The 20,664-nt window shown below is 36.1% G+C and overlaps 1 protein-coding gene across 3 annotated transcripts in view; it reads left to right on the top strand.

Annotated features, from left to right (window-relative positions):
- LOC123564677 (uncharacterized) overlaps positions 1 to 20,664 on the top strand; it is an 82,451-nt gene that overhangs the window by 48,610 nt on the left and 13,177 nt on the right. For all 3 annotated transcript variants that reach the window (XM_045358419.2, XM_045358421.2, XM_045358420.2), the window contains exons 2-7: positions 10,305 to 10,538; positions 11,457 to 11,603; positions 12,356 to 12,494; positions 13,434 to 13,648; positions 17,150 to 17,345; positions 18,297 to 18,314. In XM_045358419.2, coding sequence (XP_045214354.2) covers positions 10,305 to 10,538; positions 11,457 to 11,603; positions 12,356 to 12,494; positions 13,434 to 13,648; positions 17,150 to 17,345; positions 18,297 to 18,314 — 949 coding nt within the window. The remainder of the gene's footprint in view (positions 1 to 10,304; positions 10,539 to 11,456; positions 11,604 to 12,355; positions 12,495 to 13,433; positions 13,649 to 17,149; positions 17,346 to 18,296; positions 18,315 to 20,664) is intronic.

Genomic DNA, 20,664 nt, shown 5'->3' with positions numbered 1-20,664 from the left:
TATTTCAATAAAATGAAAACATCACATGTTGTAAGGGGATGATGCTGCGTCCGAGATCAATAGATCAGAGACTTTTGAACTTTAGCGGAGATATCGGCTTTATAAAGACCTGTAGGTATACTGACTGGCTTCTAAAATTAAACGATAATAATAGTGCCACATCATTTGAATTCTGCACTACTCTTTAGAAAATAAGTAATATGTGTAACCTACCTAGCAAAAAAAAAAAAAACAACAACAACAAGAAAAGCAACAACAACATAAGTATACGGTATTTAACTAAATGCTTTACAATTATGACATAGTGTTCGTAAAATTACGAAGAATAATGGCAACGAAAACAACTGAAGGGTATCCTCCAGAGATATTGGCGTAGGAGGATATACACTTTTTAAATAATTCATAGCTCTTTTTCTGCCCTATAATTTTCATTACAGAGCAAATTTGGAAAACTGTAATTGTTCTACTAGGCAACTACACTTTTTACACGGATGCTAAAACAGATTAAGTCATAGCAGTGACACGGTAGTCATAAACGAATGCTTTTGTTTGTTGCCCTGGGTCTATTTTATTTGTTCTTTCAACAGTATTTCAGTTATGTAACAGCGGGGCCCTTGGTCGAGGACAACACAGGGACCCGCCGTTATAATGGGTCAAAGAAGAAACGATATCTCCAATTATTCTTTCATGAAATTATTTGATGACTTCTTATAAATGTCCATCCGTCAGTTATGTACGCTTTGTCTTCAGAAGCTGTTATAGTTAACAAATTGACAATAAGTCTGACACACACTTTACTGTATTTGAACAACCATTGTTTATGACGTCGGTGTATTTGCTGGTGGTTATACTTTGTAAAACATCTAATTATTTCTCGAGATTAATGAAGAACGAAGAAGCAATCTATTTATACCCAAGTGCGGTCTCTCCCTTTTTATTTGGTCTTAAAATTTGTAAAGGCATAGTTAGCATTATTGCGTTTTGGCTTTTGACATTAACAGCTGTATTGGATTTTAAAATTGCTTTGGAAACATCATCGCAGTAATTTAATATTTATCCACATAAGTGACTGCTTCTCTGTGATCACACCTGAGTTAGTAAAATCATTTTGCAATAAAAACAGCATCTAATTCCAGTTTGGAAAGGCTAACGTTGTTTATGTGAAATTGTCGAGTGCTATTATTTTCCCTGTCTTGTTTTCTGTGTAACGGATAAACCATTTGTTGCTTTTTATTATACTTATTGTAAAGTCTTAATTAAAGTAATATCTCAAGATTTAGACAATCGGTCAGAGGTTTACTCAGTCCAGTCCTTGTATTTTACGTTCTGTATTGGATGTTTCAAAGAGAAGGGCGTTCAGAGAACGTACGTTTGTACAACGATAGTATAGAAAATCAGTTTGTTCTTCCGGTCTGCTGGCCGGTATTGATTTCATCTTAACTTCCTGTTTATATCTGGGCTGATGGCCATTTAACACCTGATTAAAACTGTACATTTTGATTGGTGGATGGAAAATTCCATAGGTTTCCGAATGGAATAGATAATGATTTATCAAGGGGTGTGCAGGTGCTCTGAGCTGTATTGTTAGACAGTATAACCCGTTGCAAGGTTCCTTTGGTAATAGCTTGTAAAACGTCATAAACCTGAATCCCCTGCGACAGAGTTTTTATGCTCCCCCTTCGAAGAAGGAGGAGTATATTGTTTTGCAGATGTCGGTCGGTAGGTCGGTCTGTTCGTATGTAGACCAATCCGTTTCCGGATGATAACTCAAGGTCAATGTCACAGTGACCCAGAACAGTTAAACCGTTTCCGTACGATAACTTGAGCTTAGGCCTAGGATCATGAAAGTAAATAGGGAGGCTAGTCCTAACCAGCAGATTACACCTATTGTCTCTGAGGTCAGTAGATCAAAGGTCAAAGTCACAGTGACCCGGAAGAGTTAAACTGATTCCATACGAGAACTTGAGAACACTTGGGCCTAGGATCACGAAACTTGATAGGGAAGTTGATGATAACCAGCAGATGACCCCTATTTTGAGGCCAGTAGGTCAAAGGTCAGAACAGTTAAACGATTTCCGGATGATATCTCAAGAAGGCTTGGGCCTAGGATCTCGAAACTTAATAGGGAGGTTGATCATGACCAGCAGACGCCCCCTGTTGATTGTGAGGTCAATAGGTCCAAGGTCAAGGTTTCATTGACCTAGAAAAGTAGAACTTCTGTGTACAGTGACCAAATAGTTTCTGTTTCCTGTGTATTTACTCAATGCATTAAAGGGGGCATTTTGTGTTCTACGAGCTTTTGTTAAAGATTCTTCTTGCTTCCTATACCTCGACTTCTATCTAAAATGTGAAAGTCGCAAAGAAGGTAAATATGTATAACGTTAATAATGCTTTTGTATGGCGCTTTTTTGGAAGAGTATCCTGAAAAAAAACAACAGAATGTCAAAATTTTGAAATTTATCATTTTATCAGATACAACATACTCGGCACAGATACTCTAAGCTTGATGTATATATATGAGCCACGCCATGAGAAAACCAACATAGTGGCTTTGCGACCAGTATGGATCCAGACCAGCCTGCGCATCCATCCGCGCAGTCTGGTCAGGATCCATGCTGTTCGCTTTCAAAGCCTATTGGAATTAGAGAAACTGTTAGCGAACAGCATGGATCCTGACCAGATTGCACGGATGCGCAGGCTGGTCTGGATCCATGCTGGTCGCAAACCCACTTTGTTGGTTTTCTCATTGCACGGCTCAATTATCCTGTTTTCATCAATGATCATCCTAATCTGTATTATTGTAGAATTACTAGACTAAGGTGTAAGTAATCAAAAAATATAAATATGTATTTTACTGCAGAAGCAAATGATTTCATTAAGATTCAAAGGAATATTTTATACCGTTTCACATATCTTTCAGAGAGTTTAAAAGTTTTAGTAAACATAGGAGGCGAAAGGTTCTGTAAAACTCTTTTATCTTTAGCTAAGCAGATTTATATACAGTCAGGTGATGAAGTTGTAGTTAAATTGTTCATTGACGGAAAAGAAATAGACAAATGGAAAAAACTAAGTTTATGCGTGCCAGCATTTTAGCTTAAATCGTCACCACCTGTCTGAATAAACATTGGCAAAGGATGATACGGCTAGAACAATATTCATTGCATTCTATAGAAATACAAAATCAATGAACGTCTCTCGTCACTGTAATACAGTGGAATGTTTGTCCAATTTTTGAAAATAAGTAATGTTTTTGCCTTGCAACGAACACGTCTTTTTCTCAAAGCAACAGCTATATGCATTTGTTCTCTGTTGAAAAGCACCAGCAATTAACTGCTTTGTAAGCACATTGCCTTTTTTGTTACTTTTTAGCAAACGAGAACATGTTGGCCTTTTTACTGAATAATTTCTGATCCGCATTGTTCACAGGATTTTTATGCATATAATTATTACTCTATTGGGCAGATATGTTTTGCATGGATATCAAGACACACTAATTAGCAAATGCAGCAGTCATGACTGAACTATATAAAATATTATGCCATTTGTTTGAAGCATTTTTGTCAGGTGAAATTATCTTAGGTTGCATTTGAATGAGTTAATGCGGAAAACATGTATCAAAAGTTGTATGAAGTACGGAATTTAGTTTTACTCTATAGTTTAACTATTGTCCTGAAACAGTTGAAAGAATTACAATGAAGTGTTTTGCTAGGTAAAATAATACAAAACCTCTCAAAATTTGATGACACTCAATATTTGACAAATCACGTAGTCTTAATCTGTATTTTAAAAAAGATAATGCTATCGGTCTTGTCTGCATGTCTTTATCTTTTGGTCAAAGTTATTGAAGAAGATTTCTTGATAAATTTCATTTAAAGTTATTTTCGGTCTTGACTTCACTTTCGCTTTGATCGGGAAAAGTCGGTTTAACATAAAGCAAAACACGCAAAAGTTAAGACTTCTACAAACACATTAAATAAGACGGATGATGAGGTCTTCCTTTCAATTTGACTTCAGAAACAATCTCAGAAATGTATGGAAGTCACTTCTGTTTTCTACAACAGAAAGGAATTACTTATTTGACATACTTTATTGTGATTTAACAAAGGTTACTAATACATAGAGAAGAATGCATATAACAATCTATCCAATGTAATATAATAGAATCCCGTTGTCCTTTATATTTGATTTAAATTCGCTAAATAGAACATGATTTGTTTTATCGGGCTTCATTAATCAACAGCACCGCAGTATATACACGCATATCAAAAGATTGGCAATGGATTTTAACATTAATTTGCAATATCCTCGCAATAAAGAGAATGTTTATCCGTTTAAACTAATGATTTCCAATGATCTCATTGGAATTCTCAATTTCTTTTTGTAGTGAAACATGCAATAAAATCCCGATTTGGAATGGCTAACGTTTTTCTCCTAATATAGCAATATACTTCATTATTTTTCCTGATAGACGTTTGTATTATGTATAAATTATTGAATATGACGTAATATCTGTTTTCAAGCATGACCATTTGATTGTTCTACTAATTGCACTGTCCTTGATATTAGGTAATCGTATTAAGATTCAGTCTTTGTCCCTACAAGCTCTGCAATGTGAACATATCACACAGGGGGTGTTTTATTGCGAATATTGTTTTCCTGAATTGGAAACTTTGTAGGCTTGAACGTGTGACTCTTTTCTCTATTAATGCATAACAATAACGTTAATAATATTTGGAAGCGCATCCGTCAAACAGAACGTTGAAATTTTGAACGTGATTGTTACAAAATTAACGCACTTAGGGCCTACTGGAGTTGGAAAAAGACATGCTTAACATCGCCTGTTTCGTCAGTTAACATATAAAATATATATTTTATATGTTAACTGACGAAACAGGCGATATATATATATATATATTAACAAAAAAAAAATGAAAATAATCAAATATATAGATATATTTTAGAGAGAAAAATAGCTTCTTTATTCGTTGAAAAAAATTTATATTTGCTCCTTAAATTTTGTTAAATAATCGTCTTTGGGATAAAAAACGAGATGAAAAGGTTTTGCGAAACTATCCACAAGCCTCTCTCTCTCTCTCTCTCTCTCTCCTCTGTCTCTCTCTCCCTTCCCTCTCTCTTCCCTCTTTCTCTCTCTCTTTCTTAAAAAAGTAAGCAGGTGTGTCCTGGCAAATGATGAAATTAAACAGTTTTTGTCTGTTGTTATCGACAGGAAATAAATTTATGCAAATGATCAATGAAAAAAGAGATAACGCGCGCCATCATTTCCTGCATAATTGTATCACATGTTTAAACAAACTTTGGGCAGATAAATTGAAACAAATATCCATATCACCGGCGTATTAGATGTGGTTGCACATAAAGTCAGCTATGTTTAGGCGTGAAAAATTGTTTGTTTTTTTCCTGACCTACCCTAAATTTTTGGCCCGAACCTAAATATTGTTATGGCCTTGGAGAATATTTTTTCAACTTTTAACAAAAAGTTGCAAAACTGCACATTTTGTTTTAAACATGGTCAATGATGTTAGAAATCAACTTACTGATGCTCTAAAGGCATAACCCCCTTATCTGTATTCATTCTTTGACACAAAAATTATTTCCGAAAAGTCTTACTTAATAAAAAATAATTCCAAAAAAAAAAAAAAGATTTTACGACTTTTTTTTTAGCATGTTACAGGAAACAAAGATTTTTTTTTGGGCATAACAAACGCAAGAAAATGAATTCGCTGAAACAGTTTTTAGGGGAGGGAGCGAGGAAATAGTGCTAAATAATCCACCGTCACAAAATTTTAGCGATGTCGTTTTTTAGATTATTGTATAAAAGATAGTCATTAATCGAATGAATAATGTTCATACATATACGTACTAGTATTCACATTACGTGTGAGCCTCTTCACTTCAAGGATTGATCATATCAATTAAACACCCTTGTTACCCGGATAATACAAAATGATGTGATAACTCCAACATGCTATAAAATTGCCGATTAACGATTTTGAAAATTTCACGTTTTTCGGTAAGTTGCTGTGGCTTGATAAGAGATTTTAACCCCCAGTTTTGCAAAAAGAACGAATGGCGATTTGTTTCCATGGAACTCAAACTATTTTACTGTATTTTTGTGAATACAATACACAATATGTAAAATAGTATAATATGTAAAAACCATGTAAGTTAAGTTTGAAAAATCATAAAAAAATATTTAGAATTGTTTTTCATGCTTGTAATTCACTGTATATACGACTCTACCATTTCACTATCTGACATAGTTTACAGTAAGTTGTTTACTTTTGCCCTTTTAATGTCAAAACCATTTATTTTGACCTGTGTATGAAAAATGGATAATAGCCAAAAATGACCATGGATAATGCCCTACATGCGTTATATTTGAAAGTGGATAATAGCCAAAATTGATTTTTTTCATTGACATCCCATTACAGATTGACCAGTTTTGTGTGCGTGGACATGTTTTGATAAATTACTTTGTAACAACATGATGATATGGGCCTGTTAACATTTTTATGCTGGTAACAGGCACAGTGTACAAATTGCACCTTCCTGGTATCAAGTACACATGTGCATAAGTATTATTTCCCCCCGCTGTCCCTTTTTACCCCACGGTCTCCATATTCCATATAAAATACATACATGTATTTGATTGTCAACTACCTTTTATAATCACTAATAGCACAAACCCTGTTCACATTCTGAATACCTAGGTGTACATATTGGTACACCAAGATCTCTCTTACACGCACACGCATACGCAATCCACATCACATGTTGTAATTGGAAATCCCGGACGACCAATTCACCGTGACACAGTCATAAATTGTTTGCATAAACGCGGGATTCATTTCCGTCGTCCAGCTCGATGTCAGGCTTTTGTCATCGTCAAGAAAAGCAACGCTGGGCTCTAAATAACCGACGACGTCAGTGGGGAACTGTTGTATTTAGCGACGAATCAAGATTTAACCTTTATCACGCTGACGGATAGGTCAGAATATACAGACGCCGCAACGAACGTTTCGCAAATAACTGTGTGCGTGAGGTTTATCCGTACAATGGTGGCAGAGTCATAGTATGGGCAACAATAAATTCCACCTTCAAGTCCACCTTTGTATAGGCTGTCATACAGAGCAATGGTGGCTATACGCGTTATTGACTGCACTGACGTTGAAGCATGGAAAGAAATATGATCTCAGACGATATTCATTTTTTGACGATAAATTTTTTTTCTGTTATGTTTACTTTGAAATTTCTGTGAACACTTTGGTCAGTATCCATCGACTAATACATATGCTTATATATTTGCAAATTTGGTTTATTTGATCTAAGATAAAAACTTCCTAACATGTTCATATCATTGTTTATATAATAACTGAAAATTACAAAATAACATTCATTACCAAAAGTCCATTAAATGGGGTTGACAACGGTTTGAATCGCCAAACTCGTTCTCAAAAGCAAAATGTAAACATTGTTAAAGGGTTTCCAAAGTGAATAATATGTCCCATATGCAAATTGTTTAGTGCAAATGGTACAGCTTGTAAACTATTTTGAATCAGTTATAACACTTTAAACGATCAGAATGAGTAATTAGAAAATATTGAAATAAACAATGTCCTACCAAGTTTGACAGTTCATCCAGTTTGTAGTGTTTTGGAATTATCATATCATTTCGTATTATCCGGGTAACAAGGGTGTTAAAGGGCTAACGTAGAAACCAAAACGTTTACAGACACTGAAAGATATGTATTAAAGGATGCTTTTTCATGTTTGTTTCGAAACAACACGTTTAAGTAAATACTTCAGAATATTAAGAAATTTAAATATTTTTGTACTGTAATATTAGTTTCCTCATGCTTAATTTTCTCCCAAAAATAATTGTTTTGCACAAAATTCTTTCTTTACAAATTTCGATTTAAGCTTTTTTTATTCATACAAAACAAAACAAACAACAACAAAAATACTTAGTTCCAAGTAATGTGCTTGTTATACCTCGCAGTTACAGAAAATGGCAAATAACAGAAGAGAGAATTACTTGTATGAAAGCGATTTTGTCGTCAAGAAGAAAAGTTGTGTTAGGTATCAAGGGAGATATAAAACAGGATAAAGTGAACTTGCCTGTCTGTACTTACAAAGTTTCCTTAGTGTAAGCCAAGCAAGAGCTTGAAAAGTAATTGAAGTAGTATGCTTACAGGCAGATAAACTGATTTATCACTGTACAATAATGGGTCTAGGTTCTATTTGATTATTTTCTTCGAAAGTAGTGCATTGGGTCGCCTTATTTCAAAACGATCTCTTATAGGTTTGATTAAACTTCACAATTTTAGTTCTTAAGTGTCGTTTGGAGGCTATTTACCCGCACTGGTGTGGTGTTGCTTTTATTTATTGTCCTTAGGGATCACAGAGTTTGTTACGTTTCGGACATTTATTTTATTTATATTTTCCTTCTATTTCTTCATGTTTATAATGTACACTAGTCTGGCTACCGACAAGATAATCTTTTTTGGTCATTTTTTTTAACCATTAATACTTATTGGCTCTGATTATCCAGTGTTTAGAGAAGCAAAGGAACATAATTATACAAAATTTGAATAGCCTTAAGAGGTATCTTTTGTGAACAAAACCCAGGGGCTGAACACAGACTAAATGTACACTTGCCTATCATTTATCGCTTTATTAACTGCCTTCATGGTAGTGGATATATGATACAACTACTTTTCAGTTTACCAAACAGGTGATCAGAGAAAAAAATCACAAAATCATCTGATATTGGGTTTAAGTCGCATCGATATAACTATAGGTCGACTTTCCGGCTTTTATGGTAGAGGACGACCCCAGGTGGCCCCCGTGCATTATTTCATCACAAGCGGGCACCTGGGTAGAACCACCGACCTTCCAAAATTACCAGGGTTTGGGGAACATTAGAACGTTTTTTGAAAGAAAACACATTCATTTTAGTACCTTATATATAAGATGTTACTAAGCAGATGGGCAAATATATAAAAGTTGAGTGGAGAAAAGATATATATTTCTGTTCGTGCTCCAGTGATAGCTGTGGTTTTGCAGAAAGTAAAACAGTACCTGTAAATATATATGAGAAATACATATGAGCCGTGCCATGAGAAAACCAACATAGTGGGTATGCGACCAGCAAGGATCCAGACCAGCCTGCGCATCCGCGCAGTCTGGTCAGGATCCATGCTGTTCGCTTTCAAAGCCTATTACAATTAGAGAAACCGTTAGCGAACAGCATGGATCCTGACCAGACTGCGCGGATGCGCAGGCTGGTCTGGATCCATGCTGGTCGCACACCCACTATGTTGGTTTTCCCATGGCACGGCTCATATACAATTAACAATCATAGGATAATTTTGATAAATGAGCCGCACCATGAGAAAACCAAGTAGTGGATCCAGACTGTTCGCTTTCAAACCCTATTGCAATTAGAGGAACTGTTAACGAACAGTATGGACCCTGACCAGACAGCGCGGATGCGCAGGCTGGTCTGGATCCATGCTGGTCGCATATGCACTATGATGGTTTTCTCATGGTGCGGCTCAGTTATTATACCGACCAAATGAAAGGTAACCAGACTCTTACGAGCTTGCTGATTGGAATCTTGTCATTAATCCTACTTTAGATTATGAAAATTATAATTCATTTAAAATCAAAAAGCTAAAAAAAAATTCTACCTTTTTTCTTTAAATTGTGCTTTCATTAATGTCTGGCGAGTTCAAAACGAAACTAAAAGGTATAAACACGGAGAGGACAAAATCGAATAAAGTAGCAGTCAAAACTCAGTTTCTTTTGTAAACTGTGTACAGGTTAACGAATCCCGGTTGTAATAATCATAGACAAATAAGTTTTCTAGATTCTGCGAGATAGATACAGGAGAATGAAGCTATATAGACACTAAATTATACATTTGCGTTACTCCTGTAGTACTTTGAAATAAATTGTAATGAGAAATTATGTCACAGTTTCTACAAAGGTGATACAATATAAACTGTATTTATCATACCTTTGTTGTTATATTCTGTTGTTTTTTTGGGTAAGGAATTGAGGCCAGTAAAACATATTTTGTTTTGTTTGCCTGAAATGAAAAAAAAAAGTTTTGACTTTACGTCCTAGGCAAGATGAGTGCCACAAAAACAAATTTAAAATAGCGTTTTTAAAAAATTCTCGAAAATTGTCGCATACTTTGATCTGACTAAGCACTGCTACGGGAATACCGGTATATCTAGCTGGAACACTTAACTGTAATAATATGAATCTGATTTCAGGACACACACGAAAGCAACTCTTTTGATCAGCATCACTGCAGCTCGCCACTGGGCATTGCTCGAGATTCTATCAATATTCAGGTTGGCTTTACTATTAGCTCACAAGACGAGGCTCGAGTTGAGCGTCGGAACGAGCCTCGAAACGAACTTCAAGACGAGCCTCGAGAACAACATGTGACAGGTCAGTCATCATCATGGAGCGCTGATACTCTTCAAGACAGGTCATATATACAGGTAAATATGTGACCCACGTGAAAAGGGTCATCTTGCAAATATCAGAAGAAATGTTTGCATCCAAAAGTTTACTTTTTCTATCAGTATAAATTGGTCGATTTTAAAGCCAAAATTGATAAGTAGGATGTTGCAGAAACGAGATAGAAAAAAACATTGAGTGCCACGGGACACCGGATGCATTCTCTGTGTTTCCGCAATAAGGTATCAAAATTGAAAATAACTATTAATTCATATATTATCTAAAATGTAAATTATATATATTTTTATTCTGCGATCATGAAACTATAACAATATAACAGAATGTCTCACAGTTATTCTTTTATTCCTGAATGTTTTAATTTTTTTTACATGCTATCTAAATCCGTCTTTTTTGCGTACCTTGTTCAGTAATGATGCTTAGAACAAAGATAAGAGTTAAAAATCATGACAAGGCAACGACCAGTTTTAATTTCTTCATACTGGAAATTGTCACGGCGGGCAAACGTTCACCTGATAAAGTGGAAAAGTGACCAATAAACATACTGATTTATTGATTTTTTTTCTACGACTATAGTTAAGATTGGATACCTATCCTTTCACATTGCAGTTATATCCGGTGAACGCTTTCCAACTGTGATTCTTGTTATTATCACTCTCAAACTGCAAGTTTGCACGCCAGTTAACATCGAAATCAGCCGAAATGGCAAAATGCTTTGGAAGGTCATGTTTTAAAGCCACAATGCTAAAATATTAAACTTGCTTGCACAAATTGACAGTACTTTGCAGAAAACCTATTTTATGTAAAAGGACAGAATGAAAAAGTGATAAAGTGCGCGCGCAAAATACAAGGTGTTATATTTTCAATGTATAGAGACGATAGTTCTTTTCCACATCTGTATTTATTGCGTTATTTTAAAACACATATCTTCCATCATTAAGGTTGAATTTGAACGCTCTATGCTTGTATCTGGCATAGTAACGCAGAGAAGTTCGAACTCAGAGTCCAGAGTGACACATTTCACAGTACAACACAGTGAAGACTGCGCCCAGTTCCGGCCTGTCACAGACAAGCTAGGAAATAGTGTGGTAATGTATTTATTGCTTAACTTTCTAATGGCATGCCCAGAACAGCTAGCAGGGGCCGATTATTTTTATCGTGAGGAAGTTATACCAACCTTAAGACCAATGTGTCTGAATTGAAATCCGGATTGAAATGGGTGGTCTTGATCTACCATTACTTCTGGAAAGTCACTTTACATCATAAGCCTTGGGCTTGACTTAAAACAGACAAAAATAATGCTCAAAATATACGTATTGAAAATTGTTTCTAACGAGGATGTGTCCAATGTTTATAGAGATTACGTAACATACGGTTCTGTGTTTCAGTTACACACAAATGAGTGATGTCATCTAACAAAACCTTATCAAGTTTTAAGAATTATATTGTGTTGAAGAAATACATTAAAATAAATAATAGAATTAAGTTTTCTTTAACATTTTCAAAGAACTTTTATAGTTTATATATATAAAAACTATCAAGGAAAATGCTGAAATATCTTATAGATCTAATTTATATTTATTATTTAGACAAATTTTATTAAAATGAAAAACAAAGTGTTATTAAAGATCTGAAGTGTTTGTCGATCAACTTGTAGGTACTTGTACATATGTTATGCTTATCAGTCTAAATTCCAAAAATACATCACATTTTCCATTCAGTTTATATATCATCTGCGTAGGCAAGCCACATTGTTTGTTTTTTGCGCATGTTACAATTCTTTCACATTACTCTTGTTAGGACTCAAGATTTACATAACTTTTCCATGTTTATTTAACAGGAATTTGTCGGAAACTTGTATATAAACACGACAAACACTGTGATGTTTGATGACGCAGTCTATGCTAGGTGTATCAGAGTTGTTCCAACCAGAAGGACCGGTGAAGATACAACCATCAGATTCGAACTCCTTGGCTGTGGTAGAATATTTTTAAAAGTGATTCCATAATTCATCGATGGCAATAAGTTGATATAATACTAGTTTTAATTGACCACTACAATATAATACTACGCAACATAAAGATCTAAAAGCAAAAATGTATTATTTGTCTATGAATTCAGTATACGCAAGATGTGTAGGCTATATGTTGAATACAGCAGTTTTAAGATATTAATTTCGAGCGAGCGTTAGCGGAGCGAGAAATTGATATCTTAAAACTGCTGTATTCAACTTTAAGCTGTATTCCACTTTTAACAGAAATTAATTTTCGTAGTTTTATTTTAACTGTTTTTACTTATTAGCGAAGAAAAATATCTGTTGAATATATATATAACACTAAATATGGACCAGCGTGTTATATAAATAGTCATGTAATTCATTATATCGTATCGTATCTTATCATGTCCTGTTATATCATTATATCATATTATGTCATGTCATGTCATGCCATGTCATGTCATTTCATATCATATCATATCGTATCATATCATATCATTATCATTATCATTATCATTATCATATATCATATCATATCATATCATATCATATCATATCATTATCATTATCATTATCATTATCGTATCTATCATATCATATCATTATCATTATCATATCATTATCATATCATTATCATAATCATATTATATCATATCATATCATATCATATCATATCATTATCATTATCATTATCATATCATATCATATCATATCATATCATATCATTATCATTATCATTATCATTATCATAATCATAATCATAATCATATCATATCATATCATATAATAATCATAATCGTTATCATATCATATCATATCATATCATATCATATCATTATCATTATCATTATCATTATCATTATCATATCATATCATATCATATTATATTATAGGAAATAACATAAATATTTTATGATGTTAGATAAAAGCGAATGTCAGCGAGAACTGGTTCCAAGTCACGCGGAAGAACAATACACCTGGAAGAAGGTCATGTTTGATAAAGAGAAAATCGTGACGTCTGTACATATTTCCATGATTCATGGTGATTCTACGGGTATTCCAGCATTTATACTGGCAGCTAGCAGAAACTGCGAGTTCGGACCGCACGATAGAATAGAACATCATGGGAAAACAAAGGTAAACTACGGAATCCTGTTGGGGCCATTTATAATGTCACCGTCGCGTTTGTGGGGTCGACACACGACAACGCGAAGTGACATAGCGACATTACGAAGTGACACCCGACAATCGCAAACGACGGCGACAATCCCAAACGACAATGTCGCGATATCCACTTTGAAATGTCGCTTTCAAAAGCACGATATATCGCGATGTCACTTCGCGTTGTCGACCGTTATATCGCATTGTCGCTATGTCACTTCGTAATGTCGCGATGTCACTTCGCGTTGTCGTGTGTCGACCCTGAAGACGCGACGGCGACATTATCAAACGACATGCGATAATCTCAAACGACGCTCGACAACGCGAAGCGATATTTTCTAAATGTCGTATCGTATGTCGCGTGTCGCGGGGTTGGGTGAGGGTCGACGCGCGACAATTCCAAATGATACACGACACGCGAAGTGACACTCGACAATACGAAGCGACATTTTCATCATGTCGTATCGTATTGTCGTGCGTCGACCGGTGATCACTTGAAGAAATACCGGCTAATCTTGGTCGCATTTTTTCGAAAAATTCATCAATTTCATTTAATTATTAAATGCATTAAAAGTAAGGTATCAAAGTGAAATTTCTTTTAATAAGAAGTATTGCCTAATCGAATATTAAAAACAATGTTCTTCCCCGACGGGCACGCTGTCGGGAACATTTGCTGAACTTTGTCATTTTTGGCTTAAAATATTAGCAGTAAAATAAGGAAAAAGTGCTTATTGGGTAAATAACTGCTAATAAAAACTTCAGTAAGTCAGTACCTAGAGAAAAGAGGTCACGTTAGGTTCGGACCCGGTCGGCTAGGGGTTAAGGTCATAGGTCTAAGCTGACCCGACCAAGGGAGCCGTGAGAATTGCTCCAATGTTGCCATTGGACTCAGTGAAGGCAGTGCTTGGGTTTTCAGGACCGTCTTGACTGCTCTGACAAGTTCATATTTTGAGAATATTGCCGGAATTTGACCTATGACCTTGACCCCTAGCCGACCGGGTTCGAACCCGACGTGGCCTTTTTTCCCTAGGTACTGACTTGTCCTTTGCAACAAGGTATCGTTTATTAAAATCGGACTTTAGGTTATGAAGATATGGCTTCTCAGCCAAGGACCACCCCTCTATTTAATATATGAAGAAGTATGCATATTTTTCACGAAAACTGATACATTTTGAGACGGTCTTCCGACGAAACCGTCGGCGGTAAAATTATACAAGTTACATATCCGTTTAGACAATGTTTTTGTTTGTTTGTTTGTTTTGGGTTTAACGCCGTTTTTCAACAGTATTTCAGTCATGTAACGGCGGGCAGTTAACCTAACCAGTGTTCCTGGGTTCTGTACCAGTACAAACCTGTTCTCCGCAAGTAACTGCCAACTTCCCCACATGAATGATCAGAGGTGGAGGACTAATGATTTCAGACACAATGTCGTTTATCAAATAGTCACGGGGAACATACGCCCCGCCCGAGGATCGAACTCGCGACCCCGCGATCCGCAGACCAACGCTCTTACCTACTGAGCTTAGCGGGCGGGCTTAGACATTGTTTGAATTTAATATATAAAAGTTATTACATTAAAATATCTTGTGTTTGGAACATTCTACAATTATTTGAAGTTAATTAATGAAAAACACGGACATTTTCCGTACGGAAAAATACGGAAATATTTTAACTTTTCACCGGTAGACGGGCGACATGCGATACGACATTATGAAAATGTCGCTTCGTATTGTCGAGTGTCACTTCGCGTGTCGTGTATCGTTTAGAATTGTCGCGCGTCGACCCTCACCCAAACCCGCGACACGCGACAAACGATACGACATTAGGAAAATGTCGCTTCGTGTTGTCGAGCGTCGTTTGAGATTATCGCATGTCGTTTAATAATGTCTCCGTCGCGTTTGCAGGGTCGACACACGACAACGCGAAGTGACATAGCGACAATGCGATATGACGCTCGACAACGCGAAGTGACATTGCATATATCGTGCTTTTGAAAGGTGACATTTCAAAGTGGATATCGCGACATTGTCGTTTGGGATTGTCGCCGTCGTTTGCGATTGTCGGGTGTCACTTCGTAATTGTCGTGTGTCGACCCCACAAACGCGACGGCGACATTATAAATGGCCTCAACAGGATTCCGTAGTAAACTCACTATAAACATGGTGAATTGGGACATAAAAATAATGTGACGGTGCGATGGCACGATGATGAAACAACGATGGTACGATGGTGAAAACGCGATGGCACGATGATGAAATCGCGATGATGCGATGGCACGATGGTAAAATGTCGATGTAATATCGCGTTTTCATCATCGTACCATCGCGTTTTCATCATCGTACCATCGCGTTTTCACCATAGTGCCATCGCGTTTTCACCATCGTACCATCGCATTTTCACCATCGTTCCATCGCGTAATCACTACCGTACCATCGCATTTTCACCATCGTACCATCGCCTTCCGGTGATCATGCGCAGTGGTACAGTATATGTGTCAGTGAAATACAGGCTTGATACAATCTCATTTTCACATTGCACTATGTATCTTCTACATCATGACAAGCTGAGTTTGAATAATACCATGTGGCTATTACACCCAGCGTTTTATTTACTTTCGTGCATACATAAAATACAAAGGACGTGGCCTTGAAGATTTTACAGTTTTAATGCACTGAACATTTTGTAAATCATTTTGCAAAACAGCATAATCTAAATGGTAAATTTCTTCTCACAAAATACATTGAGATACATTCATCTATTGTTGGTACGATGGTGAAAACGCGATGGTACGATGGGGATAACGCGATGGCACGATGGTGAAACCACGATGGCACGATGATGATAACGAGATGGCACGATATCGAAAACGCGATGGCACGATGATACGATGATTAAAACGCGATGGCACGATGGTGCGATAGTGAAAACGCGATGGTACGATGATGAAAACGCGATATTACATCGACATTTCACCATCGTACCATCGCACCATCGCGATTTCATCATCGTGCCATCGCGTTTTCACTATCGTACCATCGCGCCATCGCGTTTTCGTCATCGTACCATCGTGCATCGCGGTTAAGTATTAAATAAAAGGTCACGATTGTCCCAACGGAAACCGTATAGTTCAGAACAGTCGATTTTGAAAAAAAATTATTTAATTAAATGATGGAAAAAATACTTCTGATGGTGACCCACTAAAAAACATCGATAAAACAGGTAATGACATAAAATATGATGACACGAGATCTCGAGGTAGTGAAATGAGACCACGATACGAAATCGCGACAAAAAGATGTGCAGGCGCGTTATTATTACAACACTTTGGTATCCAGTGCTTTTGCCTTCGTGTTGTGTTTTTCGCCTCCTCGCCATTTGTTCCTGTGTCTCGTAGTCTTTTCCTTATCAATCCATATATAGAGGGGACCAAACCTCGATAGCCTAACACAATAACGTACAACTTATCCCTTATTGCAGGTATTTACAATCGAGCCGGGTAATCACGACTTGCTAATAGAAGATGATCCTTTCCCTATTAGAGCCCAGTGTTTAGCGGTGTTTAGCCCTGAACCGGAACATGTATCTATCCCGGATGTACATATTCGTGAAGTGGACGTGGAGCGACTGCTTAGAATGAACCCAGACCAGTATCACGTCACCTTCTATGGTTGTGGTATGATATATTATACTGACTTAGAAAAAAAATGTTCAGTTATGTAAACGCCATGTTTTTACACGATATGACCACGATATAACGTCAATAATCGGTCGTAAACTAGTACATATCATGCAAATACCAAAATTACATCCGAAAGAATAATACCACCCCTGTACTTATTTTGAAAACTTCATCTTCATGGTTTTCAAGAAGCATGCTTTTGATATTGTATAGACCTAATCGGGCCGGTCACGACGCAAAATGTTCTCAAAAATTTGAGAATGAAACTTACAGTGAGTTTGTTTGACATGGTTCATAGGAACAAGTCGCTATCTTAAAATGATGTAAGATCATGAGCCATTTACATATAAAAAAAAAGATTCTGTAGAGCTGTCCATACTTCGTCAGACGTTTTGAATTGTCTCCATTTATGCTGTTAAAAGTACAGCTTTTTTAATGGCTGGACATACGTTTGAAGTGTTCAAAACTCAGAAACTTTACATGATATAAAAACCTATTTCCAGAACAACACTCGCTTTTATTAAGACCTGAGCATGTACCAGTATCAATGTAGTCTATTCGCGTTTACTTATTCCCAGCCTTTGACCTTCATAGACCTCGGGATTCTAGTACTCATTTTACTTCCTGTCATTGAAGAGAAGTCGCTCTTTCTATATAAATTAATCAAATTTTGTCACTCTCTCTATTTAATGTACTACGTAATTTCTTTCCATTGCGTACTGTATTTATAACAATTATTCTAATTGTATTTGACATTTTGTCATAAACATTCAATGCTCATATTGATAATACAAACTCGCTGATGCTACTAATGTTGTTGAAAGAATTCGTTGCTGAGCATTGTATTTTGCTTTCGTAGGTCTATTTATTACATGTTTATTTGTACGTAATCTTTTGACAACAAAGAGACAAGAACTCTGTTTAACCCAGTCATTTCTATTTCAGATGCATTGGATCCACATGGTAAGGAATCTTCCTCTCAATCCACTCTTTAAACATTCGTAGTATATGTTAAACTATTAATATTGGCTCTATTTTTAAAAAAATATTCTGCACATGTGATATTTAACAAGTTAATTTATAAAAGAAGAAATGTTTCTTAACCCATTTCAATCTGAAAACCACGCATCAATTTAAATAGTTTATACGCAATAGTAGTATAGGCAGCGGTTTGATTGTAAACAAACGGGCGCCATCTTGGATGACCTAGTTACTATAAATAGTAACTCATTTGCATATAAGAAATAAATTCACTGCACATGCGCGGCGGCCATCTTATTTTTAGAATGACATCATCTTCCTATTTTAAGAATGACTTCACTCTGCTTTTTATATCTCCCAGAAGTATATAGAGCTGACTTATATACCTATCTAGGGCGTGTTCGCGCACATTGAGGGTCAGGTGCTCAGCCCTAGACGGGGAGATAACTTTAAAACAAAATATTTCAAGAAAATCAAATAAATATTAATTATATTTGAACATATAGATTTATCTATAACCTAAATGAATAAATACATTGTATGGTAAACAAAGAACTAATTAATGATAATTTAAAGCAAAATATTTATTATATTTTTTAATTAAAACCATTAATCTTTATTTAAAATAGCTACGTTAGAAGTAACGTTAACTGGAAATAAAGTATTACATTTTTGTCAACGGTGTTTGCTCCTTGGCGTCCACTGACAAAATGACTCCAATCATAAGCGTATTATTCCTAAATGCACATGCTCGGACCTATTTTTACAATGACTTCATAAGCTATATTTAGATAAGGTCATGAGTGCATCAAACGTGATCATGGTCAGAATGTCTAGCGTGTGTTGATTTAAAGGCCGATAGACGGACAATAAAAGTAAACATGTCAAAGTTAATCCCTTTAAAGTCGCCACAATGTCTGGCGTTTATTTATTTAAGAGCGGATACATTAACAAAAGCGTATTCAACTGTCAAATTTAATCCCTTTAAAGTCGTCATAATGTCTAGCGTCTGTTGACTTATGGACGGATGCATTAACAATAGCCTATTGATCTGTCAAAGTTAATCCGTGTATTGAGTACGGGAAGGAGGCGACATCAGGCCTGGGTCGCATATGGACCGAAGTGCCTCTTTCATACCATCAATGATATGATGTTAAAGAATATTTTTCTTAAACAATTGCCAACATTTTTTAATGACCATCCAGATTTTTAGAACCGGTAAAGGACTTTTTAAGAAAGTTGCTAAAATCATCAAAATAGACGTTTTAGGGTCCATTTTTACATTTGGGTATCTGACATTTTGAAAAGCCCAAAGAGTGCATTTTACCATAAACTAGGTGCCAACCGGAAATAAAGTCATTAAAATTTCAAAGTCATCGTACAGGCTCGGGACCGGTACCGTTAGAAAGATCTTTTCGAGTAGGTTCAGAAAATATGTACAATTACGTGTCTATCTCTATCCGTTTTCCAGATATTGAGGTTTAAGCAAGAATCATTCATCCGGAAACACCCGGCTTCATGCCTTTATTATTAAAGATAACCTAGACATGTTGGGTATCTAACCGAAGGTCTCGACTAGTACTTTAAGTTGGTACACTCAAACCGGAAGTGAGATCAATCACGCGTAAAATTCATATATTCTGCGCGTTCTCGAATCTGCACAAGCACAAGCACAAGCACACGCGTACACACGAGAACACACAGACACACACGCACACGCACATACACACACAGACACACACACACGCACACACACACGCACACGCACACACACACACACACACACACACACACACACGCACACGCGCAAACACACACACACAAGCACACGCACGCGCAAACACACACACACAAGCACACGCACACGCGCATACATGCACGCACGCACACACGTACACGCCATTAAACAATATATGTAACATCATCAAAATATTCAAAATTATCAAAATCATTCGGGCCTATTACCCTAATACACAGATTGTGTCTGCAACTTCATTAACAGGTATCACAATAATATCTTTCCTTAGTAACTTTACATTTGTCATCTATAGTTATTACAACAACATCATAGTCTCCGAAATTGAACATGCCAGTTCCAATACGGTGTAGATACTCCAACAACATCACACAATATTTCATATATATAATTTGGAACATTTTCCCAGAATTTTGAATTAACAGAGTGTACACTTCAGTATAATCGTACAAGTCTATGCATGAAATTCAACCTTCAGCGGATATTAAGTATTAATATTTTTTGACTTGAGATCGACTTAAGATAATGTATGAAAGAGAACTGGCCAATGTTGACACTAATACTTTGAAAACTGTA

Source organism: Mercenaria mercenaria, chromosome 2 (assembly GCF_021730395.1).
Source record: "Mercenaria mercenaria strain notata chromosome 2, MADL_Memer_1, whole genome shotgun sequence".
In the NCBI taxonomy this organism is placed as follows: Eukaryota; Metazoa; Mollusca; class Bivalvia; order Venerida; family Veneridae; genus Mercenaria; species Mercenaria mercenaria.
The sequence above is the reverse complement of the archived record's forward strand: the minus strand, read 5'-3'. Positions and strand labels throughout refer to the sequence as shown.